At 44.2% G+C, this 22,951-nt stretch overlaps 1 protein-coding gene across 1 annotated transcript; it reads right to left on the bottom strand.

Moving 5' to 3' along the window:
* Positions 1–1,047: 1,047 nt before the first annotated feature.
* MEIOB (meiosis specific with OB-fold) lies at positions 1,048–14,041 on the bottom strand. Its single transcript, XM_009959323.2, has 13 exons — positions 13,973–14,041; positions 10,581–10,638; positions 9,095–9,226; positions 8,285–8,357; positions 6,696–6,891; positions 6,103–6,203; positions 4,408–4,460; positions 4,225–4,320; positions 3,738–3,839; positions 3,166–3,319; positions 2,635–2,818; positions 2,057–2,143; positions 1,048–1,176 (listed from the first exon to the last, which is right to left on the bottom strand). Exons 1-13 carry the CDS (start codon positions 14,039–14,041, stop codon positions 1,048–1,050), a joined length of 1,434 nt encoding a protein of 477 aa, XP_009957625.1.
* Between the last annotated feature and the right edge of the window lie 8,910 nt (positions 14,042–22,951).

The raw sequence follows: 22,951 nt of genomic DNA, 5'->3' as shown, positions 1-22,951 counted from the left end.
ATTTTTCACATAGGTGCAGGCACCAAAGGTAAATGTTTCCATTTATTGGAGCCAGACCTTAATAACCGCTGGGGAAAGTCTTGGTTTAACAACTGCATTCGGGGAGCCTTGCAGAGAAAATTGCTGTAGCCCAAAGAAAGCAGGGGGATGCAATCTTGGTGGATTGCTTGTCAAAATTTGCTGTTTCTGTGGTTGTTTTCTCTCTGCCATCCTTTAATGTGTAGGCAGTGCTCCAGGGGTGATCGGAGATCCTCAGGGTGTTCCAGCCTAACAAATGCTTTGCAGGAGAAGGGCCACGGTGTCTTCCCACCGTTCGAAACTCCCGGTACGCTCAGGTGAGGACTGGGGAATGTGGCAATACACCAGGTGCAGGGGAAGCTAAGGACAGAAAGAGATTAGAAAATAGGGAAAAATACCTGGCGAAGGGCAAAATGTACGTACCGTGTTCTTTATTCTCAGGGAAGAACAACTGTCTTGGTGAAGAAGTTCTGCCACCTGTAGCCTTAGCTTGACTGCTTGGTTGTCAGAGGTCCCTGGTAATGGATTACTTCCTTCTGGTAAGACTTAGGCTGCCCCGAAGAAAAGCAGCCTTGCCAACATCACGGCTACTTCCAAGCCTCTGCGGTTACCACAAGATCTGTGTTCGGACTCACCAACGTGCACCACAACCCCAGGCACTATTTCACAGTGTGTCTTTATTTCTTGAACTTAGACAAAAGTAGCACGAAAGTAACAAGGCAGTTAAAAACACAGAAACTCAGATCTGTCTGTTACTTCTGATTTTTTCAAACATATTCTAAACTGAGTGAGGAAAGCTTCCAGCCCCCTTGTAAGGGCTTGAATTCAGCAGAACTAACTTTTCTTAAGCTGAGGCCCTAGTACACTTTTTAAAGTACAATCACCTGAAAAAGGTCAACACAGCAGCCCACTTACAGGGGTTAGTAAGGCCTGTTCCTTCTTTACCACCAGAACGTACTCAGCAACATACGACGACAGCAGCATTCTGCTGCTAAAGCCACGGTGAGGAAAGTCTTTTCTCAGCCGTTACTAATAGTGTGATCTCTTGTTTCCGATCTCTTTTCCCAACAAGCTCTGACTCGCCTCTCTGGGGTCTGCCAGCTTGCACGAAAGAAGATTCACTTTCAGTCCGGTTCTCCAACTGGGTGACAAAGTAACCTGTACAAATAATTAAGGGTCTTTGGTTTTGCTGCCGTGTAGCACTTTGAAATACATTATTTTCAAATATTACACAGCATGTTCAATTGACAGATTTGGTTATATGTATTTTACATTATTTTACATACGAGTACACACATTTTATGCTATATACCTGTCACTGCTGAAGTAAAACACTTTCCTTTTTTCTTGGATGTAGGGGCAGAGGCTGGGGGAGATGGGAAAGTACGGACAGGTTTGCCAAGAAGGGCGAATTTAAAAATGGGCATCGGTTTAGAGCTGTCCTAGAACAGGCAGGTCTATGACAAAGGAATCCAGTCCAGCACATAGCATGCAATTAAAAAAGTAAAGGATGTTGCAAATCATAGCAGATCTTTTAAGAATTGCTCCAGATGTGTGAATCTACTATTGTTGTTGCTTTAAGGAGAATTGCGGACTTTAGACGTACCTGATCGCATTATTTCCAAAACCACAGGTAACAGAAATATGCGGAGGTAACGCCATACAGCACGGAATCCCTTACAGGTGCTGACCGGGCCTTATTCTTGCCGATACTCTCACTTTATTCATCATAAACCTACAGCCACAGAAGTCAGCGACTGAGCAAATTTGAAGTGTCAGCTCCTCAGTCAGTATTGGCTGAGGGCAGTTTGTGTCTCTCGTAGTTTGCCTGAAAGAGCCCTGAGCACACCCGATCCTGCAGGGAGATTCCTTGATGTTGACATTGTGACAAAGACTATTTATTTGGAATATGCAGCATATGTACGAAAACTAATCCTTATTTTTAAAAGTTCAGCAGAACTGACATGGAATTTTTCAGTGCTAAATATACTACCGAACGGGTAACAGCCACTGTTTTAAATTAACATTGAATACTGACTTTAAAATAAATCTTGCTTCGTTCCAAAAGAAGTTGCCATTTCAACGCAGTCTTCTTGTCTTCTGCTAGAGCGAGGAATTCATGGACCTGGTAATGACAGGACATCACAGAACACTCCTTCAGCATATAGTTAGAACAACATCTCCACAACATAATGATAGTGAAAAGAGCATCTTAAACACTTTTATACCTTTCTAAACTATACTTTTCTATTTTAACATAGTGTTTGCTGTGATGTGTGTACCGAGCCAGTCAGAGTAATTGGAATAAATTGCAGAGTGTTTGAGAATCAAAGTTAGGGAATTCCAAGCATGTTCTCAGAAAAGTGTGAATTAATTAAAATAAAGCCGCATTCCGGATAGGGTGTTCACTCTTACCTTTAACATGTTTCTTCTTATTAGCAGCTACTGACTTCTAACTTTTGGCTTGTTAAAAACCTGTGCGCACATCCATATGTACACGCAATTTTAACTGGCGTACACACACACACACACGAAGAACGTTTACATTTATTTGTAATTTTCATCAGGCTTCACAGCGCAGACCAAATAAGAACAACCCAAGTCATTGCTACTTACTGTGCAGCCTAGCGTTTCCTCAGCTACACAGTCAGACAGGTAGCAAGAATAAAGGGTGCCCGTGTGATCTGTCAGATCAACGAGTATGTCAAAGCTTGCAAAAGTCGACTTTGAGTCTGGAGAGACGTCGCTGCAGAAGGTGCACGTGTTCGACGTCTCATTCACTACGAACCGGCATATCGAACTGAAAGGCAAGAAGAAAATTAATGCGTATGTGCAGTTCCTCCCTGTTTGAAACTGTTTACTAGATTGAAATCTCCCAAGAGACTTTTTGTCTGCCAAATTCTTAAGTCTGAGACAAAATGGCCCCTTTCTTTTTCTCTCCTCTAGGACCAGAAAGAGCAAGTCCTTCACAGAGCCGACTCCTCTTGCTGCTTCTGGAAGTCTACACCGCAGAAATCCACGTGGCATCCTCCAGAGGAGTTTTATTTCTTGTCCAGAACTGGACTGAAATATTGTTCTCTCTAATTTGGGTCAGGTGAAGAAGGACAAGCACTTTTTAATACAGATGTAAAACAGGCAGTGGCTTACCATCTGTTACGAATAACTTTAGATGCATTATCATCAATGTCCAGTGTAGAAATGTAGCCATAAATAATGCCATAGACCGGTTCAGGTTTCGCATCACTCTGTAAAGCTTTTTCTTTCAGCTGCTCCACAGTATAAACATCAACTATAGCCTCCACTAAAAGTTTAAAAGACATGTTAAGTGCATCTGAGAAAGAAACAACGCAGAAGAGCAACAACAAAAAAGGATCTCAAGGTAATAAAAAGGAGAGGATTTGATCTAAAGCATCAGAGAAGCCCCCCACACCTTCCTTTTGAAGCAGGCTTATCGTTTGGGGACAAAAAAGCATAACAAAAGGGGACTCAAATCAGGAAAATAGCTAATATTTAATATCTTTGTGTCCCCCAAAATAAGTTTTTGACAGAAACTTTCCCCCTCTCCATTTTTTGCACCTATTCAAGACAGAAAAAACACGCCAGACAGGCGGCAAGTTGGCAGTCACCAGCCCTGAGCAAAAGCTTGACGTTTCAGCTGCAGTGTGAAACATCTACACCATATAGTGAAATCAAACCAGAGGGTTGGGATCCGTGCTCACAGTTAGTGGATTCCTTTGACTGCTCCTCCATTTTACCAGGCAGAGCTCCTGACTGCGCGCTCTCTTTTATGAAGCTGAAGAGAACACTTGCTTCTGCTGTTTCTGGAAAATGGATTTTTAAAAGTTACTCACCTATGTAGCATGTAAAAATAACAGCATGATTGTGGTTTACAACTTTTTATTCTGGTAGCACCAACACATTGTCTCTTGGAATTAGCCAAGAGATGCCCTTCTCTTTTTTACTTTAACTGTTAGTCCTACGTGGAATAGATGAAGGCTGCTTAGGTAAAATTAAATTTAAAAATAATATTTTTTAAAAAAAGAGAAAAGAATGGAAGCCAAAAGCATTGGTCACTAAACAACAGACAAGAAGCAGGGAGCTCTCTGAGGCAAGCAGGCAGCAGAAATCAGAGCTCCGATAGATTCACCCACGCATCCCAGTCTGTAACGGTTACTAACACCAAAGCAATGCTTCAGCAGCTCTTACCTGGATTCGTTGTAATGATGGTTTTTGATATCACAGTTGCAGTCATACAGTTTCTAAATTTGTCAAAATTTATTCTCACATCTGCTGCAAATATCACTGCGCACAAAAAAAGCCCTTGTTACTGTAGAATAAGAACTATGTTAAGAACTACAGTTAAAAAACATCAATCCCAGACTGTTATACCTGTTTCTCGTGGGATCCAACTCTGCGCAAGCTGGATGGATTCATTATCCCAACTAAATTAAAGAAAATTAAAGTATCAAAACATTTTTGAAACAGCTCTCAAACTGCTTAGTACTAAACTACTGAATAGTACAGTTATAATTAAGTTGGTCGTAGGGGACACAACTCCTTTGTTACACACACAAGCCAGTGACATGCCAGGGGGATCCACAGGCACCTAGTTCGCAGCCGGCCAGGACTTTGTGCTGGCTAATACAGTCCCTGTTTCATCCCACACCAAACAGGATGAAATAAAGATTGTTCAAAATTATTAAATGCAGACTATACCTGGAAAAATACCACGTGTATTTCAGAGCTTTGACAAATGTCGTTTCTAACAAAAGGAAATGACAGTTAAAATAACTGCGTATCGGCGCAGCCTTTTCTGTGGGAACAACACTGGAATCCTTGTAGCTGAGGATGATGAGACTAGAGTGAGGCCAGTGGTATCCCTCAAAAATGATAACCTGGTGGTTAGGTCCCCTGAAAAAGTTTCCTTCAGTTCCTCCTAAGTTGGGATGGCAACAGTACTGCCAAAGCACGCTTCTGTTCCGGTGGGATTTTTTCTTAATCCGTGGAAAAAGATTTAAGATCTTTACTTTTTATCTCGCATTGCTCAGCCATCTCTTCACTGATGGCCTCTGAAATACCTTCACTGCCACGCTGCTGCTCAAGGATTTCTCGAAACTTTCCCTCTACCTACAGCCCCATGAAAGCACGGAAGGCAGCGGTTAGGGTGACGGCAGCAACACCGCCTCGTCTCCGCCTGTGAGGACCCCCGAGGTACACAGCCCCCTACCAGCACCGCAGCAAGAGTATCGGAGCTGCTGCTGCAAACTGACATGGGCGGCAGCTCAAGGGCTGGCAAACTTCCCACCATCGGTGCTCGTTAGTGCTCGTGTGTATCCATTAACCGCGTCAAACCTCACGCTGAGCGACAGCCCGGCCGCAGCGCAGCGCTGTCTTGCTGCTGCTGTCTGGGGAACAAAGGTCATCATCAACCAGCAGCAAACCCAGCGCAAGCAAATACCCACGGACCCTTGCACGTAGATAAGCCACGAGTTTATTGAACCAACTAGGGGCAAAATGCAAAAGTTCATGGGTAAACAAACGACTGTTTCCATGCAGAGGCGGTACGGATGTAGTCATGTCTGTAAATGGGATACGGTTTGAAAATACGGCCAAAGTAGCATCAAAATGTTTCTGCACTGTTTTGAACATTTAAAAACTATTTCAACCTATTTCCATTCCACTTGCTAATTCTGCTTGGCTTTAAAAATGCAGCCTACTCCTCTGTTTTATTTCCCCTCGAGTTTGTGGAAGAAATGTACTGCCTTTGCAACTGGTTTTCAATGCCGTTTCCTGAATTAGTTCAAATTTCCACACTAAAAGATATAACAGTTTGGAACTCAGCTTCATTTTGCCATCCATGAGCAGTCTGTCAGCAAATCATAAACTAGACAATATCTCTAGGGTCACGCTAATGAATCTCTTTAAGCCTCTGTTTAACATACATTGCTGCCTTGTCCCAGTTGCCACCCAAATAACAATACATTTAAATTAAAGGATAGCATCAGAAGAGGGTGTAGAAGGGTTGATTTCTTTACCTACTCTTGCATTGATCTGTGCATTTTAGTGAATTAAAAAACATTTTACCATACTATTGGAAAAGATGTCTCTGTTTCATCATACAGCTTTACTTCACACCTCTGACCTTTTCTTTTGTCTGAAGTCATAAAATACTTTGGCTCCCCAACCTTTAAGAAGAAAGAGAAGCAGTCACTTTCCTCTGCTAAATCTTTAGGAGAATAAAAGTGATAACCTAGAAAACAGAAGAGTTTAAAAAGGGGGGAAAAAACCCATGTAGACCATTAAAAGAAAACCTATACACCACTAAAAGTTTAATGACAGTAATTTTACTTCAAGATAAAGGGACACATTTTATTTTATAAACGTGCAGTTCACCTATTTTCAAGTTATCGACTGCTTGCACGTGCATGATTTCGAAAAGACAACTGACGTCAGACATTTCCATTCCCTTGATTTCCCCCCTCAGGTTGTTGATGACAATCTCAAGTAGCTCGTATGGTTATTGTAACTCAGCTGAAGTGACTGCCAGCCTAAACCAACAAACAAAACCAGTGATTTCTGTCCACTGTGAGTCCCAAAATCCATATTCACACTCAAGTCAATGAAGTTACCCAGTGTACAGTAGAGAAACACTACTCCGTGGTGGTTCCTTAACTTACTGACATCACAGCTGCAAGCACGTTAAGGATTCTGCCATCGAGGCTTTGTCCATTTGCGATGATGTCACCCAGTGAATAATAATCCTGAGGGTCCTTGACAGGCAGATGCAGCAGAGAAAGTAGCTTGGTGTCCATTTCGTAACATGAAAGCGTTTTGACCACTGAATGATTTTCACTGAGCAGTAACTTGTAGCAACTAGAGAGTACGCACAAAACAAGCCACATCGATCAACATTTCATTCACCAGTCTGTTAACAGTATAAAGTGTTAATTCAGTGCACATGAGAAAAGAACTGCTGATTTATTCCTTTATTGTTTTTCCTAAAGATATGGAAAAGTTGGAATTAATTTGTTCTAAAATTATTTTTAAAACATTATGTACTTTTCTCTTACAGAAGACTTATTATTGTGTACTTTGTACTTATTTAGAATTGAAAAGCCACATGAATTGCTACTGATGTACAACACCTATTTGTAAGTCTTTCAGCCCTCATCAATCACTAAAAATAAAATAAAATCTGAAATATCTGTAATGCAGGTAATTGAGAGGTTTGGACATCACGGCGTATTAAGACACTACTGCAGCCTGTCTAGATCTGGGAAGGTGCTATCAAAAGTAACAGCCCCATGGCCTAAGTGATATTTATAATGCACCATTAGCCAGTGGAAATAAGATATAGACAGTATATTCTGGATAAATATGTTTTACAAGTGCTTATGTGATCTATAGGTTTAGAGAGGAGCTCTCTTCATCAGGGAAGTTTCTACCTGACGCTTGTTCTCTTACTTCTTTCCGTTTAGCCAGGAAGTAAGTAGCGAGTCCAGCTACCACAGTGACACATCTACTACAAAGCTTGGGGTGATCAGCAAGCAAGAACAGAAAGCTTCTGCCTCAGCAGGGTAATGTGCGTATATGAAATATCCTCAGGACTGCTGTATCATTAAAAGTGTTGGAATATGACCGATTGGGAAAGAAACTCCAGTTAAAGAACAGGAGTATTAGTCTGTCTTTACCTCACATCTGCATCTTGGATACCTAAGATAAGTTAAAACATATCTGGATTAAGACTTGCAATGTCAGTGTCATACACCAGCTCAAATTGTTCAGGTTTTAGAGAATACACTGAAAGACATCATATATACACCGTGTGACAGGAAGGAAATGACACTGCCTTACCAAATACATAACAAGCAGCACCACAGCATGTTAAAATACCTTCTAGATAAACCTGTCGTGTGAATGGATTTTGATAAGGACACACTGTCCCTAAAACAGTTGTGTCTGATAAAACACTCGGGCAAAATCAAATCAACGCCAAATAATTTCAGCAGAGTGTACTCAAAGAGTGAAATTTACTCCGTTTAGTTACAAAGAGCATTATTACTTTACGACAGCACTTCTAAGGCTGCATACAGAGAAATATATTCTCTTTTGAGATTACGTGACCATACACGCTTGAAGGCAGGGAGGAAGCTGTAGCTACATGAGACAACTCACCCCAAATACTTCTGCAACCGGCTGGCAACTAAAGCGAGCAGGAACTTTTGATCTTTCTGGAAAGAACTACCAGTCTATGCTTTAAATTTACCTGGGAGTTACAGGGTTGAATTTTTCTTCCCTTTCCGCTTCCTTCGACTGAACTAAAGGGTTTTCAATTGTAACTAAAATAAAACATTGGTAAGTACTGTTAGAAAAGTGAACACAGATACATACAAAGAGAGATGGCTTTTGAAAATGGTCGTTTGCAAGGTTGATATGGAAAAGGTACGCGCAGTAACGACTACCAAATGTTTTCCTGCTGAACGCCATGTCCCCCCAGACAGCTCCCATCATAGCCGAAGCCCCACAGGAGTCCTCGAGGCATTTAATGGAATCAAATGCCACTGGATTCTTGTGTGGGGGCTCTTCATGGTCACAAGTTTTTTCCAAACACCCTGATCTAGCAACTATGGGCGGCAAAGTCTTTCTATTAACTTAACAAGATAAAAGCACGGACTGTAAATAAATACAAGATTTTTGTTGTGTTTTTATGAACAATCATAGCCCTATCTATAACTACGTGAAGGTGAAGAAAACCACCAAACTACTCCACAGAGTTAATTTTTCATGAATGTAAGAATTAGATTGTTTAACTATAGGTACGCTCCGGGTGGCTGCATTCAGTGGGTTTGCGCTTGGTCTTTTTGTTGACATATTTACTAGTTTTGAATTGAAATCCCTGAAATCTTATTCCTTTCCTTTTTATACTTAACATAACTGAGCAATTTGTTTCCAATTAGACTGTTTTCCAAGTCCTCAGAGAAAAATATAACAAAACCGCAAACACACAACACTGATTTACTGGGAAAAAACCAAACACATTCAAACAGAAACACGTTAAGAACAAACTCCCGCTTACCACAGTCACCAACTCTAAAGCTTTCTGAAAGCGATCTGATATACTCTTCTCTGCCCCAGGAACTGACATTTATAAAATAAGTCGGTGAATCACGAATAGTGAAACTGAAGGTGTATCTTTCAGACCCAATGTCTGCAAAAATAAACAGCACTGTTACAATTCGTTAGCAGAGCTTGATTTCAATCTAGAATATATGTATAAACCGATTATTTCGAGGCTTTCCTACGTTCTGTCCTCAGCTTCCCACCCGCGATACCACTAGAGGTCGGCAGACCGTTCAGGAAACGGTGTTCCTGCACGGGGATGGCTACAACTCACGCCGCGGTTGTACCTGCACCGTCCCATCCACGTACAGACACCGCTTCCCTTTCGGCGGCACCGTGTAAACTCACAGGTCGAATGCAAGAGAAGTGAATGTAGGACGCTACAAGGCAGGGGAGAACACAGAAACTGGGCTAACGCCTGACGCAGGGCGCGTACTGGCCCAGCTCCTGTAGCAGGCAGTCTGGCTTGGGGGGGCTGTGCCTGTGTACGAGACCCCCGCGATGACGCACAAGGCTGCACACCACGGGCAGTACCACTGGCCAGAGAAAACCGAGGGGTTTAACCGAATAAAGCAAAGAGTTTCCAGCTCTGTGGAAAGTTCATGGTCAAGAGGGTACCAGCCTCGGAAACCCCGCGCTCCCTTTTCTCTTGCAGCTAATTAACAAAGCTTTCCAGGGCTCAGGCAGCGTAATGCAGTACGTTGTTTTCAAATTATCGATGAAAACTGCACAGTGATCCCCACAGAGTGAGCGTAGCCTGACTGTAGTTCCATGGAGGCATAAATACGAACACCACGCTTTCAGACCGTGCAGGTTTGTTTCTGGTGACGATGGTGACTTCCTTCCAAAACCGCAGCTCAGCACGGTGACAACGCCCGCAGGAGACCTGCGCGCTTCACACAGAGCTGGACCAGCTCTCCAGGACGGGAGACGCTTCCCAACAGCGTCTGTATCATCCCTAAGCTGCAGAGATGTTATTTCAATCTCCAACTAATGCCACATTAACGATGATTTATTCCCATTTTTTCTTTAGGAGTATACAATCAGTTGAAGCTGGTGCTGCTCAGAGCAGAAATTACTTGTTTCACTCCTCAAGACATCGCCTTAACTTTTCTGTTTTAAGAGAGAATGACTATGAAGGCACCGGGTCAATTCCAGCAGTATTTATATAACAGTGGGTTCATATCGGTACCATCTTCTTCAGACCCTGAAACGCTGCCATGACGAAGATTTTCCAAACAAACTCTAATTGACAAGGTTTAGCCAAACTAATGCTGCTCTTTCATCTTGGTTCTTAAACACACACAGTATTTTTTGCACGTTTGTATTCTGTACATTTTACACTAAGGAGTCTGTTTATCATTTAAACGCTGATTTCGGTCATATATGCCAAATTATACCGTATAAGAAAACGAAGTAAAAACAGTTAAAAGGGACTGTACTTTTTCTGTCTGGAAAGCCTCTGACATCTGTTTTCCCAATAACCACACCGATTACATTCTAGAAAATAAAGAGATTATAGAATACAAGTATTAAACACAGATGTATATGATGAATTAGATTTCATGGACTTGTACTCTACTGATGATAATAAACATATTTCTGACCGGTAATCACTTAAATCTATTTATTCCACAGTGCCATATGAACTAAGAACTAAAACATAAACATGCAATTTGACTTTAAGAAAAAAAAGAGTGACTAAAAAATATTAAAATAAATGCATCTGTTTCTGTTTGCAGAGACAGCGGGAGGACAAAAGTTCACTCAAAACATTCACCATTTTGGCTGTTCTACAGCAATCTCTCCTCAGGTAGGCAGCAATATTGCTGTTTCACGCTCTCTGCAGAGGTCTCAGATCTCCTCAAATGCACCATGAAAAGTCTGGGCAGGATTTATTTTACAGTTAAGTGTCCAAGGTTTCCCCTGCTGTCAGCACCGAGGTACATACGTGTACATCCACGGAGAGGGCCAGTTATCCTGTCCTCATCATGAACTTCTACAGGTGCCTCTTTCTTGCTGTCTGTCTCTCAACCAACTACAAAGGGAGCTCAGGCAATGAACTTTTTCGACGATTCAAAACAAAATCAATCTGATTCTGCTTTGCTAAACCTGTATTTATTATGCAGAAGCACCCAGTCTCAATCGTTAAACAAAACTACTTGGAGCAAACACAGCAAGAAAGATTTATATATAAAAAGATAAATATGCATAACATATAGCTACGTGGTTTTGTTGGGTTTTTTTAGAAAAAAAGGTCCTGCTCAGTGTGAGAGAAGAGCATTGCAGCGCTAGTTTGGGATTGAAGAGGTAAGCAGCGAAAGCTGGGACGGCAAGAAGGACCGAAGGAGAGGCTGACGTCGCAATGCTGCCGGGGTCCCTCAAAACACGAAGCGCCCCACGTCTCCTCCACCTCACCCCTGCGCTTCCTCGCAGCGCCGCCTGCCTCGCCCACCCGGCAGGGGAAGGAGGGCCAGCACCCAGCTAGCCAGGGGCAGCCTCACGGCTTCACGATCCACACAGGGTGAGTGTCGCAGCGATTCGCCCAGCAGCGCACCCTGACTGGCCCCGCTGTAACCCTGCAACGTGACGTGCCCTCAAAAATGAGATCCCCTGTTCCCCGTTCGCTTTGAATCACTAGGTGGAGCAAGGTAACTGTCTTATCCTTCAGCGGTCCTTAAGAGGTCGTATTTGTACAACAGCATAATATCCAAGCTCTTCCAGTCTTCTTAACAGAATATTTTCTATCTGGGCACAACATGTAGTAATTTAGGTTAGGGTTTTATTTTTCTACTTTTGGACTTGTTTCTTAAAGCCCAAACATTTCGATTGCATCAGAGTGCAACGTACCCTGCATCTCACCGCCAGGCAGAAGAGCTGACACTTAGGGTGACTCTTCACGTGAATTAAGCTGGTGTCAGTCTGCAGTTCCCAAACGAGACCTCCCCTGTCCCTGCTGCAAATCCCCTCACCTCTCTCGTGTCAGCACTAAGCCTGCACAGCAAGCTGGCAGAAGGAAGTGATCTGGCTGGAAACTATTTTAGCAGGGAGGGGACAAAGAAAGAGGGTAGAAAAGCTCCCGTTTCCTTGATCAGCTTATTGTGCAATGACACAAGCGCTGGCTTCGTCAGAAGAGGAAGAGCAGAACAGGCCTGCAGTGAGGAAAGGGGCCACGTGCCCTTTTGGGGCAGAGCATTGCTTTAGGCCGCTCAACCACAGCATCAACACACTGCAAGTTCCTTAAACTTTTGGTCTGTTTCACTTTTAAAAAATAAACCATAAAGTAAAAAGAAAAGTGGCGTTTTGATACTTTGAATGATGGGTGCTCAGCTGTTTTAACACCCTAAGCACACACTGGTCGTACTATCATGAGATACCAGTGAATTACTTTATAAAAATGCTTTCTTTACTGTGTGTTGCTAATTGCAATACTCAAGATTAGTTTTATTTGTAAAATAAAAGCTTCTGACTGAGTTAGTGGATCACTTTATTTGAGAGTAACTGTGAATGACAGATTGAACTAGCTTTGCTGGAACCCAGGATCTTATAAAAAGTTGGAAAGTCTATACAATACTGCTGTGAGGGCATATAAAACTCCTCCTAGTTCACCCCTTTTCTGTGATTCTCTTCCATTTGTTTAAAATAAATCAGAAAAAAGGGCTAAACGGTGCCCTTCCCAAATAAAAAGCTGTGGGAACAGGAAAACACCTTCTTTTCTCTCTCTTCACAAGCACCAGGACTTCCACGGGGCATGCAGCTCCGTAGGCAGCGCATCTGTTTTAAGCTGCACGGGGAGGTGGGGTTGTAACGCCGCATGGCAGCTCGCGGTGTGTCCGCAGGGCAACGCTGCCTCGCCGCTCTGCTCTCCAGGCCCCAGCCCCCAGCAGCACTCAGCATCCCAAAGACCCCCTACGGCTGGTGGGCTCCACAGCGCAGGGTGGGAAATACCGCAACGGAATAACGGAGCCTTCTGCCTCCCGTATTAAAACATCATCTTGGAGAGCAAAGAATGAAAAACCGTGCTCCCCAGACTTCCTATTTTTAATTCAACCATCTAAAACCCAAAGAAAAGAAAACCCCTGAGCTTTACAGCACACTCCCCTGTTCAGATCTTACGCCAGTGATGATCATCCTCACTCATCTCAGGACAACAACAGCAGCAAAATCACATTCAAACATCTGTATGAATCTGCTCGCTACAAAGCTTTGCTGGTTAAGTTTACTTTTTGGTTCGTCCTACCCTCCTGCACTCCCACAAGCAAAATTCTCACCTCCTTATAAACCAACAACAGAAAAACCTGCATTTCACTCTAAAGAAACAGAAACAATCCCGTCTGACATGTAATTGCGAGATTTTTGTCCAGTTAAAACACCGTACCATTCCACGAGCGTTTTGTTTGAATAATTCAGGACCACGTTATTCAGCCCAGAGGGACTGAACATGCAGGACTCAGGACTGGCCCTTACAATCATAGCTTGTAGTGAAAGACTTTTGTAGGTTATGGATGTATTGTGGCTACATAATGCTGACTCTGTACGTGTCTTTACTAACTCAGCATCCATTTAAAACCTTACAAAGAAGCCTCTGATACTTTCAGACATTGAATTGTCCAGTCAATATCTATAGTTGTGGTATCCACATACTATGGACAGCAACAGCATCAATTTTCATTTTGCTGGTTTATGCACAAAGAAGGTAAGGTACTTTGTATCTAACAATTATACTAATGCTATTAGTCTCTAAATACACATCAATTACATAATTTTGCAGTAATATAATACAGTCATATACAATTTCATTTGAGAACAAAAGTACCACGACGATGAGACTTACAGGACGAGCAAGATTTGGATGCAGATCTGAAAGCGCAACAAAGTCCCGCGTTGAACGAGGATAAGCCATTCTTTATCTGTAACCTGAGAAAACTAATTTAGATTTTTTTTTTTACGTCTAAACAAATAAAACTATTTATAGTGAGAATAAAAAGTTGTATTTTAACACAAACATTTTGACCTAGATACGTTGAAATGCTTTTTATGGAGAACAGATTCTATCTAAAGTAGACAATTCTTAATTGTTTGGCGATGTAAATTATGAATTTTACTGTAACTACCTATGCTTCGCAAATAAAGATCTGTAATTTTTATTTATTTATTTATTCAGCATTAAATGACTCCATTAGCACCAGCCTCTGAAAAATATTTACCCTCCTTCTGTCTGGGAAGTCCAACTGAATGTAATGGGGCCATTCACATAGAAAAGGCCATTTACTTGGAAGGAAAGAAAAGCGTTGGGTTGCAAACCAACTTAATCAAGGTTTTGACTTAATATTAAATGACTTTAAAATGTGAGTTCATTCCTTCCTCCAAGTAGAAAAGTTCTGAATTTATTAAAGTAGATCTTTTAAAAAATCAGTTCATTTCAGGCTGCCAACATAGCATTACTGCCCATTCCCGTGAGCTACTGCGCACTCAGGCCCTCACTATTGCTGCCAAAGTCGGGCCATGGATGCTTTGTTAGCCCACCTGAACGCCTCTCATTATTTCGTGGGTCCCTCAGAGACATTACTGATATTTGGCAAATAGTTGTCAGATTTTATCTTTTTGTAAAAGAAACCATCAAGTTGTCCAAATCTTAATAACCTTTAATATGAGAGAACTGCTGACGTTTCTCAGAGGATGCCTGTTCAAACTGTTGTTATAAAGTCCTGAATGGCTTTCGCAGTCTTTATACCTGGCACCTTGTGTGAGAATTGCTACCCATTTCGTTGGGCTTTGGGGTAATGACCTGTTGAAAACACTGGAAAAGAAACAGACGCTCTACAATTTTTTTTTTTTTTAAAAAAGTAAGCTGTTACCTGAGAACTAAGTGATTTCTCTAGAAGAGAGTTTCAAACCAAACTCTCACAGAAAGATATCCCAAATTTACCTTCCAAAGTCTACTGAACAACGGGGCCCTCAAACCAATTCCCATCCCATTATATGGAAGAATTCACGTTCACTTACGCAGCAAAGTCACCTCAACTGTCCCTCCAAGCCACGTCAATATTCTTACCTCAAAAGAAGTTGAATATTGTTAAATGATGTACCTCACACCGCAGCTGAATCGGGTTAAAGACAACAGCACTGGGAAGGCGATATCAAAGGAAGATTAAAGGCAGTTTCGGATTCAAAATACTCCAGGCCCTGACAGGGGAAGCTGCCACGAGCGGCTGAACCCCTCACTCGCCGCCCAGAAGCAGGGGCTGGGGGTCCCCAGGCCAGCCGAGGGGACTCTCTGTCACCACCACCCAGGATCAGCCCAAGGGGTCTCAGGGGTGACCCAGACCAGCCGGGATGGGAAAGGAGCGCCCTGAAGGGATGGCATGAGGCGCTCAGGACAGGGAGACAAAATGGCGGCGAGCGCCGTGGGCGGGAAAAGGGCTTCGCGCCCCCTCGCTGCCTGCGACCTTCTGCCAAGGGCCAGCGCGGGCGTGAGGGCGGCCGTGGCTCCACACCGCGGGCACGGGCCTGGGGCTCAGAGGATGGCAACCAAAACCAAACTCACCAGAAACTTGAGTCCCGCGGTTTTCACGTACCCGAGCAAGGGCGCGCTGCCCAGGGGGACCAGCCCAGAGCACCGTCAGTGAGCTGAGGGCTGAGAGCTCGGCTTTGAGAGTCCTCTGATCCACGGGGCTTTACCCAAATCCCCCACCATCACCGCCCCGTCGCTCCCTCTGGGGCTTCATCCTGACGCACACGAGGTTTCCTGCGTAGGGTATTAACTGGAGCCGCCCGATTGCATCTTTTCCTTGCTGTTCTAGCAAAACCTCTGTGTTTTCTTGCAGCGCTGCTCCACAGCAGGCCCTGGAAGACTTTTTCCTCCCCAAATGCGTTCAGCAGGATCACTAGCGGGTCTCGAGTCCCTGGAGTTCACAAAGCTGACAAAGCACCAGCCCAGGAGTCTAAAGTCAGGCTCGTTCTGCCACAATTACAAATGCACAACACACCAGCCAGCCAGAGCACATTTCAGAAAGCTTTGGAGGAACCATTCCCTCGTTCTTCTTTTTTTTTTTCTCTTGTGGCAGCTCTAAGCAAAAAAAAAAAAAAAAAAAAAAAAAAGCAGCCTGTATGTTATAAATTAATTAAAATTTATGGTTTAAGATATTATTTGTATTGATTTGCACACAGCACTCCTGGGTTTTCAAGCCTTGCAGAAGACTGGAGTGAGCCATTTTGTCCATTTATATTGCATATAAAATTATTTTTTATAAAAATCAATACTCTTCGCTTCTGTATCATAAAAAATTTTACTCCCGATGAGTAATCTTATGACCTCAAGGTCATGGCTATTGAAGTTTTTAGAGTAGCCTGACAAATTCTATGTTGACTCTGTATTACAGGATCTTTCATTTCTTCAATTAAATAGCTGAAAATGGATACGACCTGTGCTCTCATATTTATTGTGTCACTAAAGTCCATGATAATTACACTGTGCTGATGACAAATGGCATGCCAGAGAACTGACAGCCTGGGTGGTTTCTTTTTTAGGTCACCTTTTATACAGTATGATCCATGGATCTAACTTTGTTCCATAGGTTTGAAGTCTATAAACAGAATCAGGTAATTTTTTTGTTAGTTCCGTTGTTTTAATTATCTCAAGCTAACGAACAAGCAGAAGACAATAAACATGGTGATGGGATCCTAATGGAATGGGAAGGATAACTTGTACACTAGCTGAAAAATGCTGGTCTCATTCTTACCACCAAGGTAAATCAGGAAAACCACCCCAAAACCCAAAATGAAACCTGCAGGGTCTCCACTGCTGCAGAGGGTGACAACAGCAGGATCACAGCCCATGGGCTTGCCGGCACTGAGCCTGCCTAGTATCTCAGCAAGGTTTTGGTGGGGCGTAAGCACCTGCTTAAATGGAGACTTGCTGAACCGGGCTGGGATCTCGTGCTGCTGCCCAGCATGGGCACCATTTCCATTAGGTTTTGTCCAGCTTGAGGTGCTTTTCTCCCACAGGCACAAAGGGCAGGTGAAACTCGACGCTGCGGTGTCCCCGGCCCAGGGCCGCAGGCTTTGTTTCGTTTCAAAGCCACCAGAACAAGGATGCTGTTGTGCGCCGCTCCTCGGCGTCCTGGTAGCCTCAGTAGACATCTAATGATAGGGAGGTTTTGCTTTGTGGTTTAGTTCCACTCCCGTTTTCAATGCACCTACGTTTTGAAAAAAAACCTGCTTTTTTCTTTCCCATGATAGCTCCTGCTAGGAAGATGTTATCAGGGCCATCATGACGGGATGCACCGATCTGGCCACAGGCACAAAGGCAGCAGACGTGAGACCAGACTTCTTTCCCTAGAAGACATGATTAGATGCTGAATTTCTAATTTGCAGATACTGAGACAAGAATTCATTTGACTGATCTGCCTGTCTCACAGCGATGCTGTGACTTTTTGCCATCCATACCAGCGCAATGGGTGACAGTCAGCAATGTGGACTCCTGTAGGCGACTGTAAACAAATAACATCTTTTTTTGGTGCTTGTAATAAACAATTGTCTAACCTGAATGTCTCCCGCTAGTTTACAATGTCAGCTGATTCTCCAAGTTAGGAATTTTTAACACAAACACTAAAGAGAGCCTGCAAAAACAAGAGTTATTCAACAAGTACTCAGCTTTACTCAACCTTTCCTCCTCAATTGACCTCAAAGTGGTCTCTGAAAGAAATCAGCATCGTTATCTCCCTTTGACAAGTGGAAGAACAGAGGCTAGAGGAAGGCCACAAGCAGTTTCCTTAGGGCCATGCACCACACAAGACCTGCTCCCCTCTCCAGTACTACCAACAGCCCCTGCGGAACAGGAACAACATTAATTCAGTATTTTTCTGATCTAGTGCTTGATCCCTGAGTGATTTTAACTCTCCAGCACTTCAGTGGCACTTAGCACTCTGCCGGATCCAACCTGTGATTAGCAGAGACTTCCCATACATGGCTGCAAATTGCACGGTCCCGGCTAATTAGTCTTTCATGAATGGATTTATTTAAATTACACTCGTTGGCATGGTCAAGGAGCGCACATGCTATTTCATAATTCACTTAGCAATTTGTTACGTGACCATCGGTACCGTTTGCATGCAGGGAAAGCTAGTCCCCATCCAGCAGCAGCAGGGGTATTTCAGAAATCATCTTCAAAGGGATCTTCAAAGCTAGAGCAATATAAAAATATTTGCTCTGTGAGTTTTATGCTGCCCACAGCGTTTACTAAGTGGGCTCATTGAATATTTATGCATTCTTAGGACAAAAAGAATCTGTAAAATGAAAAGGGGAGACCTGTAATTTTATGTAATTGGCCTGACTGAATGCATTAAAAGCAGCAAATTATTAAAGGTATTCACTGTTCAGCGGCTTTGGCTGATACCTGAACTGGCTGCGAATCGGGAGTGCTGATGGAGTAATGATGGACATCTTCAGCAGAAGTAACGCAGGTGCTGGTGCAGCCCACAGGTGCTCAGCGCGTTGAGGGATATTTAACCTAAATTTTTCCCGCATCAGCTCAGCGAGTCATTGTTCATCTCTCGCTTTGCCCTGTGTCTCCCCCATCCTGGTCCCCAGCGCTGGAATCATCCCGGTGCTGTTTCAGTGGGATTTCCTCGCTCTGAGCAGCACCGCGACCTCCTGCAGCACAGGAAAATGCAAAAACCCGGAGTTTTATTTTTAAATGAAAACAAACACGAACCATGGCTGGTTCCCACTCAATCTATACTAATTCTGGCTTCTTTGCTCCAGGGAAGACATCAAGACCCGAGGCTGGGGCATCCGCGTGGCAGTGGCATGAGCGATGCTCGTGTGCGTGCAGGCAGCTCGGACGCCGAACGCGTGCGTGAGCAAGCAGGACCACGCACCGAGGGCTCGGGTGGTGACGCCAGCAGCTCCCTGCTGCACGAGCAAAGCCCTGCTGCTGGCAAAGAGGAAAAAAAAAAGGCTTTCTTTAAGGTGTAAAGCTGTGTGGGACATGTAAGTGCTGCTCTTCCCAGCTGTCCAGGAAGGACAGTGTTTTGAAACAACAGCTGCTCTCAAGACAACAAAGTCTCCCTGTTCTCTCTGATGAATTCACATGAAACTGCTTAAAAACAGACCCAGCCTTCCCCACGGGCAGGGAGTGAATGGCGTCCGCAGGGTCCAAATGCAGCAAGCACGGCATTTCTGCGGCGGTCCGTGCTAGGGGAAGGCCTTGTCCTCGCTCTCCAAGGCAAGGCCTGGATGCCCCTTCATCGGCAAGCTCAGCTCATTACTGTTTCAACACTAATTAATCCCTTCTGCGACATTCACGCAATGGTGGAGCAGAAACATCACGCAACGCAGGCGAGGCGGCACGACCCCGAGAGGAGAGCAAGCTGCCGGCGCCAGCCCATACGTTGAAATCAGCTCGTGTCAGGTGGCCATCACAGAATTTTAGCAAAAAATAAACACAGTTGAGATCTAAGACCTTCTGGATAGCTGGTATATTTTCAGTGAATACTTTGCAAGTAAATGCATCCCCGAACTAATCCTTCTGTGTCTTTTTTTGTAGTAAAAAGTCAGAATAAGATGTCCACATAGGAATTTTCTGCTGGAAAACATGGGCACGAGTCTCTCTTGTTCAATTCTCTTTGCCCACACAGGGATACTCTACCTATTTTTTCAGAGATCAAGCTTGATTGCTCAAGATTTTAAAGACCTCAGCCTGCTGTTTAGCTTGCTTGAAACCACAGAGGTGGAAAGTGCTTCTTTTTGGAGCCTCCAAGTGATGTGAGAACATTCTGGCTATAGAGAATAACTTCTCCTGCACATAATTCCAAAATAATTTAAGTGAGGTCAGTGAAATTACTTTGATTTTCATCACTTTCCCCAAGACCAGAATTTCCTCCTCCCTCTCTGAGCAAACAAATGATGAATATTTTCCAACAAAACATCATGAATTAAAAAATACAACAATTAAAAATAGTTTTAGTGACAGCTCCCTGACACTGGGGGAGAACGCTTTGGGAGGAAAAAAAAAAAAAAAAAAAAAAAGATATTCAGCATCGGTTGGCTTCCATTCAAACATTTTCAGCTATTCAAATCAATGAAACCAAAACCAAATAAATTGTATCTGGATTTCAGTTTGAGACACATGATACTGAACAGTACCAATTAGGGCACACGGGATGAGCGTCTTCCAGTGACAAAACTGGAGGAAAACCCTTCCAACCTTCGGTTGCTGCAGTTTCCAACCAAGTTTAAAACTCAATCCTTGCAGTTCATAAGGAGGAAAACTTGGGACATAATTCTCAAAGACATATGGGGATGGCTGTAAAAGAAAACTGGAGTCTTAGAGTAAGTAAAATTTCTTCCCCCACCACAGAATTCAGTGAACAGAGCACCAGTGAAATCCAAACAACCCATCCAAGCTAAACTTTCCAGCAAAAATATACCTTTGATCTCCCGGCTGAGCGCTTGGCCCCGGCGTGGTGGTGGCAAGCCTCCCGTTGCCTCTGAGAGCCAGGACCACATCCAGCCCCTTCCTAGGTAATCGTGTGTCAACATTTCCACGGTACGCCTGGCCGCCTGTCAGCCAGCTCGTTAGAAAATTCCTGCAGACTGACACCGGCTTTTTAAAGTTTTATCCACTGGAAAAGCAAAGCCTCCCCGCAAAGCCCGTTCAGAGTGCAAAGGTACGAGACCTGATCAAAAGAGGACTTTATCAAGAAATTTCCCCTTAAGAAAATGAACGCTAGAGGTCAATCTAACAACTTGTCCCAGAAATATATATCCCCTGAATAAAATATTACAGACTTCTTCTATGTACTGTACACCTCTCTAACTACATCCAGATTCACTGGCTTGGCAACGCACTTTGTATCTAACAAGAGTTTCTTCTATTCTTTTGAATTTGTTCTTGTCTTGCTATATATTAGTATTTCCTTTCCTGGAGCCTGCCCGTACGATCGCTGTCCCGATTCACGTGGCTCAGCGCTGTACTTAACCACCCGTTTACGAAACGAAAGGGGAAATTGGCACTTGCGTGTGTAAATACTGGAGGCCAAATGTGTCCCTGATGTGACTCCCCTGCAGCCGGTTGAGTCAGATTAAAGATGAGTGCAGAAACTGAGGAGCAGCCATCGCTGTGCAGATGAAAGCCCGTCTAACTCGGGATCTTGTGTCTCATGGATAAATCCATGGTTTCAAAGAGGCAGCAGGGAGCCTGCAGAGAACTGGGCTGGGATGCGAGCGATGGGTTTGTGACTTCCATCCTTCAAGTCTGATTCCCTTCCAAAGCATCTCCCATCTCATAGCAAGGGGGATGACTTCATTACTTGTGCCTCGTGCTTTCTTCGGCTCAGATTCCGCGCTCAGATTCTGCAGCACCTTGTGGCTACAAACTCCCACGGACTATTTACGCATAACACACAAAAATGGTTTGGGTTGTGTTGTTTTTTTCTTTACCACGCTTAAACGCCCAGCCTAAGTTTCAGTGAATTTCTTCCTCCCTCTTCCCTGCTCTTAACAATAGAAATAAGACATAACCCTGCCAGCCTGCCTCAGCCTCCCCATTGCAACCTTCTTTAGCAAATCCCCAGCTCCCCCTTCATAAGGTTCGACGGAGGCGCAGCAGGGGCGCAGGCTTCGCTGACACGGAGGTTGCCTCCACCAGGAAAGCCAAGGGAGATTCAAGGCACAAAAGTCAAGTCAGATGAAAGCGCAGATCCAGCAAAGAGTGTGTTTAAGCACAAAATTTCTCCCAGGGAGTCACCGGGACCGCTGGTGTGCTTCGCACTGAGCACATATGTGAGTGCTTTGCTGAACCCAGGCCAAAATGCAGTTCTTTATGAATGTGGGCCAGATCCTGCAGCACTGAGTAACGCCGATGAGTAACATTTATTCACACAAGTGGTCTCTGTGGAAAGGGCTGCCAAGTCCTGGCCCTGTAGGATTTTTTTCTTTAGCAAGCAGCCAGAGCAGAGCTCCATATGGCAGCGCCGACTCCTCACTCAGCAGCTTGCCTGCTGCCAGCTCCTCAGTGGAAATGGCCCAACAAGGCAGAAATGTTCCAGCTCAACCTTCATGTTACAGTTACCTTTAAAAAATTGCCAGATAATTCCTTAAAATTCTTCCATGGGGGTTTCTTCTTGCTGTGGCTGCCTGTAGGACTGCGGCCATCCTGGCTGCAGCCAGCGATGTTCTCCCAGGGCGGCTGCTCTCCTGGGGCAGCGCCTGAGCTGACAGTTGACGGTGTCTCCCAGGCAATGTTCAAAGGGTGTCCATCCTCAGTGCTCAGATCCTTGGAGGCCTGGCACATCCCGAGGCTGTCACAGAGGTGATGGGCTAGCTGAAAAAGCCTCTTACACTCCTCTTCCACCAACCCTACCCTAACTCAACCCTTAAGCTTGTGCAGGGACACATCTCTGATGGCCCTTCCCAGTTAATGCACGCACAGGAGAGATTTAGGAGGGGTACTGGAGCAGTTGGGTACAGAGACAGGCACCTTGTGCCACCATGAAGCTGTCGTGCATGAACACCCTTGCTCAGAGACACCCAAAATTGGGCAGAGCTGAACAGGATACCTCCCTCCTCATCAACTTCCCTTGCAGCTTGCCCCTAGAAGCTGAGGGCTCTCTGTGCCTCACCTTAGTAGCTTTTCTTCCATTAAAATGCACAAGGGAAGACACAATCCCTGTCAGCCTGAGGTGCTGCCCTTCACCCCATCCGCCCGGGAGTCACTGCAGCCAAAGGCTGGGCGCACCCAGAGGCTCTTCCCGAGGGCTGACAGCAGCGACCGCAGCAAGAAACGCCTTCTCACAGCAGGGACACGGTG

The sequence above is a fragment of the Leptosomus discolor genome, chromosome 14 (genome assembly GCF_034619465.1).
Source record: "Leptosomus discolor isolate bLepDis1 chromosome 14, bLepDis1.hap2, whole genome shotgun sequence".
In the NCBI taxonomy this organism is placed as follows: Eukaryota; Metazoa; Chordata; class Aves; order Leptosomiformes; family Leptosomidae; genus Leptosomus; species Leptosomus discolor.
This window is presented reverse-complemented; position numbering and strand designations above follow the sequence as displayed.

Bases quoted from the DNA above. Each gene is read 5' to 3' on its own strand.
- MEIOB (XM_009959323.2), bottom strand. From the start codon at position 14,041: ATGGCTTATCCTCGTTCAACGCGGGACTTTGTTGCGCTTTCAGATCTG. The intron at 8,358-9,094 runs GTAAGCGGGAGT...GTTTTATTTTAG, and splicing joins CTTTAGAGTTGGTGACTGTG to TTACAATTGAAAACCCTTTA. The intron at 1,177-2,056 runs GTCAGTATTCAA...TTATTTGTACAG, and splicing joins GAAGCAAGATTTATTTTAAA to GTTACTTTGTCACCCAGTTG.